The 12730-nt window shown below is 36.9% G+C and overlaps 1 protein-coding gene across 2 annotated transcripts; it reads right to left on the bottom strand.

The window, feature by feature from the left end:
* On the bottom strand, positions 1-10942 carry LOC140947760 (small COPII coat GTPase SAR1B-like). 2 transcript variants are annotated; one of them, XM_073396941.1, is made up of 8 exons: positions 10822-10942; positions 10206-10261; positions 8954-9073; positions 8381-8446; positions 7347-7450; positions 5124-5255; positions 4779-4863; positions 1-2781 (listed from the first exon to the last, which is right to left on the bottom strand). In XM_073396941.1, the coding sequence occupies exons 2-8, from the start codon at positions 10246-10248 to the stop codon at positions 2753-2755; spliced, it is 579 nt and encodes a 192-aa protein (XP_073253042.1). In that variant the 5' UTR covers positions 10249-10261; positions 10822-10942; the 3' UTR covers positions 1-2752. The 2 variants fall into 2 exon arrangements, with proteins under 2 accessions (XP_073253042.1, XP_073253043.1); XM_073396942.1 differs by lacking the exon at positions 10206-10261 and having other exon boundaries at positions 10822-10936.
* Positions 10943-12730: the final 1788 nt, after the last annotated feature.

Below are 12730 nucleotides of genomic sequence, written 5' to 3'. Positions count from 1 at the left end.
GAACTTTCACACTATTATTTATTTCAGTTCTTTAATACTGTACATATAAAATAATTATTTCATGTTAATAATGTCAATGTACAAGTACAATCTTGCAAGAGGGCAGACTTGAGAAAATTCAGCTTGCCCTAAGCAAAGCCCGCCCTCTCACAATAATTTAAATGGGCAAGTCAGGTGAACACAAGTAATACTATTCCAGTTCCAAGACCACAGTAAACCAAGAAGTCAACTCTCTTGAACACACTAACAAGGACACTGGTGAGTCTCACTTAGAAGCGATTTCCATTTTGTAGAGAGCAGGCACTAACTCTAGGCGGCCGCTACTGGCAGGTGTCTGTTGTGGTGTCCATAAAGAGAGCTGTTTCCTAACAAGAATGGCACAATCCACTGGGTATAATCTCTGAAAGTCGCTTTCATGTTATCTATTTTCCCAAAACTTAGAGTCGATCTAAGGGACGGCAAAGGTCACGATTTATAAGAAATTCTCCTAAAAAGAATGATAAGTAGAATAGATGACTACTTTGGCTAATTCTAATCTCATTATTTCCGAGTGCCAACATATTTTATCCGTCCCAGAGGTATAAATCTCGTACAGGGTGCAGTCGCTACTAAAAATTGCGACAAGAAAAACTTCTTGTTAGTTGCACTAGATCACGATTGAACATTGTTTGATCATACTGTGAAATGTGGAACTGGAAAGGGATGAGAAGCATCAGTTACATGTACCCCACCTGTCTGGAGAATCTCTATAATTACAGTCTACTATGCAATGGAAAAAAAATAATTATTGCAAAATGAACATCAATATTGGTGAACTCTGACTAATTTAAAAAGTAGAACAAGCTAAATTAAGTTGATTGTGAAAAATAAGTGAAATAAAAACATTTTCAATTTTTCAGCCAGTTACAGGTTCACCTTCTGCAACATTAATAGCTTAGCAGTGTGAAGGACAACACAAACATTTGAATGGCCACTACAAAGAGATTTTAAAGACGTTTCCGGGTACTAGTCCTTTGTCAGAGTAATTCAAGGAACTGTGGGTTGTATTTTGGGTACACTATAGTATTGATGAAACACGGTAAGTTGAAAAAGCAAGAATAAGTTCGTTGAACGAAAACTGTGTATTTGTTCATACATACAAGCATGTAACAACCAACTGGTTCTTGAATCAATCTGCTGAAGAGTAGGTTCAAAGCTTTTGAATCTTATTGTAGTGACAAATGTTTTGTCATCTTAGTTTATGAAACCACGTTTTTGTGTTTCCCTTCATTACTAATGCAGCACCACCTAATTCATTCAGCACAATAAAGCACAACGTCGAAGGAGGATGAACAGGCCCATGTGAGCAACAAGAAGCTATAATGTTCTTCTTGTTCAGTTTTTGTTAAAAATATAGCCAAAACACCTAATGATTTCATGCTGAAGCCATTTAAATGCCTAGATTTATGCAAATACTATTTTGTTAACCTCACCAACCACTTCCCCCCAAAAATGTAAGACCACATCAAGGCAAGGTTATGAATAAGCCAACGTTTTCCATAACAGTTTCACCTTTAATAACTTGTGTTATCAATATTATGGTTTGTGGAGTCCAGAAGCAGGAATTGGTAAATTTTGATCAGTACAAGTGTTTAGGATTTGTAAGTTCTTTGCCCTAGTTGTGTCCTTCAAGGAGCTAGACTATCTGGAGTTTGGCACTGTACATACTACTACCGTATTTATTCGATTAACCGCCCTGGGCGCTTAATAAATTTTTGGACCTTGAGAGAAGGTGCTCATTCGAGGTGGGCGCTTATTTTCGAGGCTGGGCGCTTATTAAATTTTCAACATTTTCAGCAAGTGTAGTATGTTTATTTTGCAACAAAACAATAAATTGTAAAAACAAAACGCGACGATGTAACAAAGCAAGGTTTCTGTAAAATACTCTGAAGAAAACTGCGTCTTCCGGGAAGTCTCTAATTAGTACTTATTCAATTTTTGGGGGTGTGAGGGGAAAGGGGGTGGGGTGAGGGTGGGTGCTTATTTGAGGCTGGGTGCTTATTAACTTTTGCTGCCTTTAGGATGGGCGCTTATTCGAGGTGGGCACTAATTCGAGGTTGGGCGCTTATTCGCATAAATACGGTATTCCGTGAAGCAAAACAGTAAGCTGCAAGAAAGTGGTTTCATTCATCCAGCACCTCTAACATACCAATTTTTACAAGAATTCTCAGAAACTTTACCACGGCTCCCAAATCCTTCCCTTGAGTGCTTACGATAAATGGAGGTGGCCAAGTACAAAAAAAGAAAACAAAAATGAACTAAATTACACTTAGTTTCCTAAATTAATATGAATCTATGTGTTCAATTACCATTTCTGACTAGAGCTAACTTGTAAAGGACTCTTGATGCCATTTCTACGCTAAAATCCCAAACAATGTCAAACTAAGTGGTTAAACATTATTTTGAGTGTAGAATGTGAGATATTACACATTGCACAAAATAACCTTTAACTCTTGACGCAAACTGAAATCACAATAGTCTCGAGATGGCATCAATCATTGAATCAATCATAAAAGAAAATACTGATCAGTCTGATAAATTGTTTGGTGGCCTTTGCTGAGGAGATGAACTTTCTTTCCTTGTTCATACTGTTAATACAATGTTCTCTTCTTGACTCAAGATCCTCCATGTTTGTTTCTCCTCACAGTGTACTTGCTGAGTGAATTAACATTTTTCTGTTGCTTACATGTAAGTCAAAGTCTCACAAGTAAGATTATATGTATTGAGCCAGCCACCTGAAACCTGGGTGATCAAAGAAAGACATCGTTACAAATGTTCTTCTGAAATAAATACTTAACAATTATTCCATGAGTGAACATTGCATATGAGTTGGCTATAACTCAAATCCAACAAGCGCGAATGGAATAATTGTTTTATTAAATTTTTTTAAACTCAAAACGTCTGGTTATTACGACTGAATTTTAGTAAATTTCATTTCAAATATTACAAAACGACCATTGTAACTTCTGGTAAACCAAGGGAAAATCACATGACATGTGCGCCGTTTGTGAACTTAGTTGAATGAAAAATCTGAAAGGGAAGGATGCTCTGCTTAAATTATTCTCGAAAAGTACTGTTTTTGCTTTCCCTCGCTGTGACTGTGGAATTTGATGCTGGATAAGTCGACCTGATTGCTCTTCAATTTCGTTTTCTTCCTCCGCTGAATCAGGGCTGCACAAAGACCCAGCTTCACTAACCAATTTATTGTTGTTGTTCAATGGAAAGCCGCTCATTGCAGGATTCACTTGAGGCCCGTTATAGACTTGTGAAAGTGTTAAGAGGAGTAAAAACTCTTCAAACATGCAAAAAACCTGCTATGCCTGCATGGACTTGCAAGCCACTCTCAAAAGTTTTTAGGTAAACTTTGTTGTTGTTGTTACATAATCAGCTCAACGCAGAGAAGAATTAAGGGTGGGTAGAAAACGAAGACCTAAGACCCAAAAACGAAGACCCACCTCAAAATCACTTATAAATATCTAGAAACGGGTATCTCGACCTTAGATGTGTAAGAAACAACGATATCTTCAGTTATACAAAATTTCGACCAGGGTCTTCGTTTTCTACCCACCCAAAAAATTAAGCTTAAGCTCTCATAATTTCTTTAAATTTGTAAGGAAAGCTCATGAAATCTGCTTTTTTCTGCCGCTTTGTCTGAGAGAGATTTTGTTGATTTCCATATAAGGTCAAGCTAAGGTATATGAGCTGATAATCGAGATTGAGTGAACCAATCAAAATGCTAGAAATGCATTATCTGAGGTTGAAAATTTAATAAAATGTAATGTTCTACCCCTGAAGAAGTTACATTGTATGGTATGCTGTGCATATAAGAACATTACTTCTAGGAAGTGATAACCTGCCCAGAGCGGTCACAACATACATTGTAAGATCTACACATGTGTATTAATTGTTATGCGTCTTACATGTTTGGTAGGGTTTAACTAAGGCCCTGTTTATACATTGTATAGAGAAAAGTTGTCCCTGGAAGCATTTGCACACTATTATGAAAAAAAAGATGACCCTTTGCCCAAGCCAAGAACCAAAACAGCACTCATGCATGGTTTGATTGTTTGGCCTTTAACAAGTTGACCTGGCTAGGCAAACCAAAGTGTTTATACAGTGTAGGGAGAAAAGTATGCCCGGCCAGGAGGGTGACCCCATTAGGTAGGTCACCCTTTTTGCCAAGCCAACTTTTTGTTCCTCATTTAAATGGGTTCCAAGTTTTGCGAGGAAATGCAGGAAAAGTCGGCTCACCCAGGATAGCTTGGGTAGCAGGGAGATGAGTGACCCTTCTTCCTGGGACAAGTTTTCTCCATTATAAATGGGGCCTCAGGCTATAACTACACCATGATGGACAGGTTTTTTGGTTGCAAGAAAAGCTATCCAGTACCATGCCCAAGCAGTTGGCTGAGACAGTAAAGTGCACTTAATCCCAATCCCGCTTTTTCCTACTTCCGTCTACTTGCGTCCCAGCCCTCGCTGCTACTCATTTACTCTCCCATAGTCCAAATACCTGTCCTCACTTGGACAATTGTAGTGTAGCTTACATATGTAGCTGCATTGCAAAAATAATAATTGAAATCACTGTTATTGCATGTACAGTGTACACTGTATGCCCTATCCAGTATGGTTTTTGAGTCGGCACATGAGCATGTAGCCTTAGACAATGTTCAAGCAGAGCAATTCATACATTGTAGTGTATGCATAATTATTTACATAGTGTATTTCATGAGAAAACTAACCTTCACCATATCCTTGCCGTTTTAACACACTACACATGTACAGTTCCATTGGTCGAGCTTGGAGATCTTTGGCGGCGATGTTTCCCTGCAAGAACATATACGAGTTAAATTTAACCAACAATTATACTCTAAAATATTCTGAAGATCATAATCCTATACGGCCTTACCATTTTGATTCTTTTTCCCCACTAGTTTGGAAATAAAGTGGCATGTGACATTTACAAAAAGAACTCATTTAAAATAATTATGAAAGATACACATGTCCAGTCATTTTATTTTAGAAACAAACTACTGTACTTAAATTAAAATTCAGTGTTTTTAGATGATTGAACATACATGTATTACCTTTCCTGTTGTAAGACCATATAGGCCAAAGTATTGTCTAATATAATCCTCGCTGGCTGCTCCTGGGATGTCGATTTTGTTACCAAGAAGAAGTACAGGACAACTTGCCAACTGCTCATCTGCCAACAAGCTCTGTACAGTTTCAAAGTATAATTCAGTTTCAGAACACTGTTTTGTAATATGGGTCGACATCTTCGGACTTCATGTAACCCGGTCTGGTTGTCAGCAATTTTGTATTAGTCTATCTGTATGGCAGCATGACTGCGTGCAAGTATGTATGTCTGCACATCTGTGCATCAGCATGTTTGCAGTCTACCTGTCCACATGTCAGGGTGTAAGCCTGTCTGCTAATCAGCATGTTTGCCTTTTAGCATGTCTAAATGTCAGCTTTTTTTACCATATTGAAAATTATACATTGTACTAATAATACAGTATTTATTTGGCTATGAGCCAAGCAATTTTTACACAAATTAAAGCTAAAGTTCAGTGAAGTTTGAGCCCAAGAGGGGGTCTCTGCTTATAGCCAAGAGTTTTTGACCCCAAAATTTTCTTAGTGCATTGAAATGCTAGTACTAAATGGGGATGTATTCACTTATAAGCCGAGCAACTAGCAGCAAATGATCCAATCGATCACAAAAATACAAATCAGAATGTTAAGTTAACTAAGCACAGAAATTCAGTGCCAAATTGTCAAAATAATTATCTGACAAAAACAGGTCTCACAAACTACAGCTGTAAATCTCACATTAGTAAGCCTTTTACAACCAGGGAAGGTGTCAAATGAAAGATGTCAAGAAATGACTTGTGTAAACAATTCGCCATGTTTGGTCAAACATGTGCTCTGAAACATTTGCCTGGTTACTAAGCACAGACAAACGTAATGCGAGCTGATGTGGCTGTTTTGATACTATTTTAATATTTGATTTATTTTATTTTTGTGTCACCAGTTAGTGCTATGCTCTAGAGATTCTTGACACGTTAATAAAAGTCGTTACCACTAAATGATTTATGTGATCATTTCAAGCATAATACAATGAAGACATGAGGAAAAATTGGTAGCTGCGAAAAACCAAAACGACAATTGCACATTTTCCTAGAGAAAGTCACATTTTTTTTCCAAAATGTCATGTTTTACAGTAGCTGAAGTCTTGTAACAACAGGGTCTCGGCTTATAGCTGAATAAATACAGTATTAACAATAACAAAAATAATAATAATATTAATAATAATAATAATAACAACAACATTAATATTAACATGGCTCAAAATTAAAAAAAAAAAATGCTCAGGTCACCTTTTGGCAACCGACTGGAGAAATAATTATAGTCGTCAGTTTTCAGTTTTTCAGTTGCAGCTCACAGTATGGCGCAATTCATCGGATTTGATTGTTTGAAAATATCGTGGACAGAAGTCTTTGTGTGTGCAATTTGGCACATTTCTTACGACAAAAGCAAAGCAAGATAAGATGAAAAATTATGTTTACTTAACTTTTACTCTTTAAATTTAAATCTAAATCATAGAGAAATCTGAATGCCAAATTAGCTACTAAACCAGAATTGCAACCAACAAATGCACGGTTCACTCCATGTGATTTGTGCTAAGCAAATTACGGGTGTATGTTGGCTATACGGCCCAACATCTCGAACAATGCATTGCTGAACATATAGCATGAAAACTTGGCTATCTGTAAACACCTTGTGGAAACTCGTGGGCAATTACAGTGCAAATAACCCCAAAGAAAGCCAAGTCTACACCTTCAAAAGCACCAAACCAAGTTTGAATGCCTGATATATGAGATGCTCTTCACAAAGAAATCAATCCAAGCTTGAACACTAGCCTGCTTCCACTTAAGCAAAACTCTTTGTCTGAACTAACATTCTTGACAATAAAATTTATTTATATTAGCCTGCATTGTTTAGTTAGTGTTTATATTTTCCAACAGACACATTCTTTTACTTCATGACTTGCAGTTGAATGTTGTAAAATTTTTATCTTTTTACAGTTTATTAACGTTTTAATATGAAGAACATCTGAATGCACTATTTTTTATCTAAGTATTTGAACAAAAACATAAAATTAAAATAATGTAAACTTGAAGCCAAAGAAAAAAGCTTACAAACATATGTTGTAGTATGCAAAATTTCCCCATTCTAATTATTATCTAATAATTATTAAAAGCTAAACAGAAAAGAAGATGGCTATATGATCAGAATATCTGACCTACCTCAAGTTCAGCTTTAGATTCAGCAAGTCTCTCTCCATCAGCACAATCAATGATGAAAACTATTCCATTAACAGCTGGGAAGTAGTCTTTCCAAATCCGACGAGCTACAATGAAAACGAAAGTCATTTAATTACATGTACATTTACTTACACTACAATGTACCTATGCACAACATGTACTAAAATGATAGTGATCCAGTGACTCTGGATTAATGTAAAATTATTGCACATAGAATAACAGTGTTGTATAACTAAGAGATTTTTTTGAAAACTGAATGGAATAGTGATTTTGTCACAAATAGTTATGGTGAGTCCTGGGATTCAAAGTCCCAACTCAGAAAAACAAGGAGTCCTAAACTGAAAATGCTTGGACCTTTATGTAACCAGGCAGTTTATCTGGAGACAGACACCAAAACTCTTTATTACACTTTACTGAAATTAATACATAGTCTTTCTATATATTAAAAGCACAAAAATGACTAAAGTAAATATGTGTATGTATCTTTAACCAACAAACAGCATTCTTTGCATCCTATGGGACACATGCTACGTCAAAGAATAATTATTTTGCATCTTTGGAGATTTTTATACATCAGGGACGCAGGATACAGAGGTAAAAAAAAATCACTGCCGGAAACACAGGACTACTGCACTACAAGTACATGTATGTTTTCATATGGACACTAACATAATTCCCCTTCCAACATAAAGAGTACAAAGTACAATGACAAAATTGAAAGGCAAAGTCTAAAGGTGGTCTACATGTACATGTCACACCCTTGCAAACCACCAAACAAAGGAAAATAAAAATTTAATTTAAAACAAGGATAAATAGAACCACAGCATACATGTATTCAATCATGGCTTACAAGTTTGAAAATGTGATATCATATTCAAAGCTGTTCAACACAACTGCCACACAAAAACAACTTACTTTGTAAAAGCTAAATTTTATGGCACTGGAGATTGACTGACCTTCCATAATACATTCTAAAAAAACAAAGGTCAATTCTAAAATTATAAAATTGGTCATACCTTGTTTATGGCCTCCTAAGTCGAATGTTGTGAAAGTCATGCCACCCATTGACAGCTCCTGTGATGCTGCAGATTCAACCAAAATTAGAAAAATTCAAGTTTACTGCGTACACACTTTGCCTTTAATTTGCACAAAAATAGGGTTACCATGCACACAATTGTAGTAGGCCCGGTTCATATGTTGCACTTCTGCCATGACAAACTCAATTGTAATTAATTGATCACAGAAACACTCCTTCAATTCAGATGAAATATGTTACTTTATAGAGTCAGCTGTAAATGAAACAAAAAATATACATGTATATTTCCGGCATTTACTGAATCTAGTTCAACACAGTACAAGCAAGACATCTGTCAGAATCATTACTGTGTCAGAGTTGTGAAGCATGAAACACCTTGTCGAACTCAATTGCCTGCCAAACCAAATTCAAAACTTTGATTCAGAGGTTGTGCTTCTGCTATGCTATTGCAAAACTTGATTCAAGAATTTAAAAGTTTGGTACCTCTGAAGCACTGCGTATGAACTGAGCCTTATTGGTCAAAAACTGCATGAGTGACAAAAAGGCAACATACTTGGATGAAGTGTTGGAACATGTTGTGCCATACGATCATCCTTCAGCATGTGAAGTAAAGTTGTTTTACCAGCATTGTCTAATCCTAAAAATACTAGTTTTCCACTCTTTTTCATTAAACCTGTAGACAAACACATTATACAGATAAATATCACAGTTTTTCATTCCAGAAGTATATTAGAGTACTGTATAAACCAGAAAGTCAGGAAGTGTCCCATATTTAAGAATCAAAACACAAGTTAGCACTGTGATCACATTCACAAGACAGTTAAGATTAGCATTATCAAGGTTCAACTGCAGTTTTCATTAGATTGTTCCAATACAACATACGACCATGAGTTTATTTTTCGCAATTTTAATATCACAGCCCCGTAGGCAAAACAGATGCTGTGTATTTTAGTCTGAAAAGAAGGATACATGTAAATGTACAACGTGTAGGATAAATAACTTTAAAGCCCACAAGAAGACTTGTGTCTTCATAAAAATAGGCATTTCTTTAGAGAAAAGGGATGTATGCTGTTATAATGTACATCTACACAGGAGTTTGTCTTGTTAAATTTGTGTTACTCCATTACCTCATACAGCTGTAAGACACAATTTGTGCTAAGTTTACACAGGAATAGTAAACTTTGCATGTCCTTGGTTAACTCAAGCTCTGGAGATTGGTTCATTCACCAAATATTTCATGTTGCTTGAGTTGGCAATATGCCTTACATTGTGACTATAACAGGTGACACGGAATTTTGGCAATGTTGTATCCATGAATGTGAATTATAGTAAGACACATACCTATTACATCTATGTACCCAAATGCACTACTGATTTGTATGTTTTTGTTTTGTTTTGTTCTGTTTTTTTTTTTTTGTTTTTTGTTTTTGCAAAGTCCTTTTGGGACAAGCCTGAGTTATTCAAAAGTACAGTTAACTAAGAATTAGGACTTGTATCTATAATGCTTGAAGTCATGCTAATATTTTTATCATGGTTATACATGTCCTAGATTTGTTACAAACTGTATGGCAACATGTTACATGGGTCTAACTCAATTCTTTTAACAAAACTACAGGTACATGACAATAACTCAAACAAGATGGACCATAAAATCTAATTCGCCATACAGTCTGAATTAACTGTGCTCTAAAGTTGTTAATTATCTACAAGTGCATTACATGTATGGTATCTCAGCTTCAAGCTTACATAATAAAGCATAACCAACTTTGACAGTATGTTGTATACACTTATCTACCAGGACTTACCTAAATAGTTTAACATTCCCGTAAACCAATCCCAGACAAACATTTTTGCTATAAACCTACAAACATTGACAAGAACAATGTTGATACCGAATAAAATTTATCTTAACAACAAGTGGTTTCAATGTAGCGAGCTTACAGGTTAAATCTCACTTGATTAAAGTCACTTTCAACGTTTTCCTTCATTTTGATAACCATTTTGGTAATGTAAAACGAAAATATCGTCCAAGAGAAGTGTATAACCAACGCAAACCAAACGAATAAAATAGCATAATAATGTCATCCAGCATTTTATTAGCAGTGGAATTGATGACGTTCTTTAAAATTACGTTACAAAATTTCAATCTATTCTAAGAAAGAGTCCAGCTGTACAATACGGATGTGCCAACGTGGACAGGTTTACAAAGTGATATTTTACAAGTAGAATTCTACTGCAACGCTAAACCACTGTATTAAAAGCCGGCACATTTTTCATTGAGACACGTAATAGTTTCAAAACCGACTGCGACTAGCCGGTAAATTATAACACACAGAGACATTTTCACGTCAGATAATAACGGCAGTTGCATGCAAAACATTACCAAAGGGGAGATCATGGCTGTAACACCTTTATACGTACCTAAAACTTTGAAAATCCTAGTTTAAAGTCCTCACAATATTGGAATTTTGTAAGGATCAGTTCCACAAAATTTTACACGCGTACGGCTTTCCGGCACTGTTTCCCGTATGTTGGAGCTATTGCGCAACTGCGCCACGTAATGGCCTCGATTTGGTGCTACGTTATTGACTTCCGGTCTTGTGCGCGGAATAATAGCTTAGGGTTCAAACAGGACCCTATGTGGTTTAGCCATGTCCAGATTGGTCAAATTCAGGGGCTTCATTCTAATAATTTTCCCACAAGCATCCTCGTCATTTTCATTCGAGAGCTCCCCAACTCCCGGGCTGAAAGGACAGATCAGTGACATACACTGAATACTAATTAGGAGATAACAGTTAACTGATTATTACGGCGAGAAGATTGGAACGAAAAATATTATTTTAAAAGAAAATGACAAAGAGTATTTTGCCGATACTGCGTTCGTGCTTACGAGGCAAACCTTTTTACACTGGAAAAATGACTGAAAATGAACACAACTACAAGGGTCCTACGCCGATCTGCCTCGTTCCCAGGCGTCTCAAGTGTTTGGTAGACAACGCAACTGCGAACGACCCGGAGTATCGCGCAATTGGCCATGTCAATCAGCGCAAAGGACGCTGAAAGATCCCGCTCCACTCGCTCTCGATTACCGTGACGAATCAGTCTGGTACCTAGAAGCCAGAATGCTCTGGGTATTCTGGGTACGAGAATGGTGACGAATCCGCCTGAACGCGCCTGCAGGGGTACCAGGTAAGCCTGTCCAGATTGTGCTCTTGCAGTTTTTGATTCTCGTTTCGTTTACATTTGACAAGTTGACAACATTCAGAACACTGGCTAAGCTCCCCGTCGCAATCACCAACATTTGACCCTTCACAGGATTTTAATGCTAAAGGTGAAAGCACGCGCACGACACGCTTTCACTTTAAAATATAAGAATTCATTTTAACACGCTTTAGCAAGCTTCCAATCTTGCCTCATTAGCAATTTCTTTTGTTTCAGAGGACATACTTGAGACAATTAAGCGTGAGCAAGTTGAACAAAAGAGCGTGTTAAAGTTTTCAAACAAAAGCTCCGTGCGAAAAAGCACAACACGCTTTCAGTGTGCGCAAAACCACGCAAGGCGTGTTATCTATAAGCTAAATAAATTTCCTTTACAAAAAGGAACGGTAAATGATTATGAACGGCACCCTTTTTTGGTAACTATCGAGAGTCTCAATTGGTATATTTGATTTACTTCGACCAGTTATCAATACTGATTAAATCCGCTGAAAACTCAAGCCATTTTTATCATCTTAGCAGTTTTAGTAATCAAGTGTGTTCAGCGTGTCTTACCCAAATTGCACGCTAAGCGTGCTGTAATTCGCAGACTTACCGCGACATATGGCACGCTACAAAAAACAAAAGGTCTAGCGTGTCAAATTTTACCAAAACAAAGGCGAGTGTGTCCGTCTTTGTTTTTTCAATTTAATAGGCGCATATCCGTGATCTACGGCAAGCTAAGCGTGTCGTGCAAGCGTGTCGTGAGTGTGCTTTCACCTTTAGCATCAAATTCCTTTGGAGGGTCACAATTATTTTAAGGAGCTGTGTCACGACCTGCGCATGTGCGAGATTTGCGCAGTCCAAGCTGAAACAACGAGAAGTCACGTTTTACTCTAGTTGCTTCCTACTCTTTCTATCCGCTCTCTTGATGGTCAACTGTTTAAATCTAAGTTTCACGCTATTTTTCCTGACCAACGTTTGCAATCTGCGAAGAACGAAAAATAAAGCAAGATATTTAGGCAGCAACTTTTTGGCATTTTAGTGAGCAACTTTTCAGTTAAGAGCACAATGGGCCCTTTGCAGCTAACCATTCACGTGGTACAAACTCGCCATGCTGGAGAGCAAAAGTCGC

This window comes from Porites lutea, chromosome 9 (assembly GCF_958299795.1).
Source record: "Porites lutea chromosome 9, jaPorLute2.1, whole genome shotgun sequence".
NCBI lineage: Eukaryota > Metazoa > Cnidaria > Anthozoa > Scleractinia > Poritidae > Porites > Porites lutea.
The sequence above is the reverse complement of the archived record's forward strand: the minus strand, read 5'-3'. Positions and strand labels throughout refer to the sequence as shown.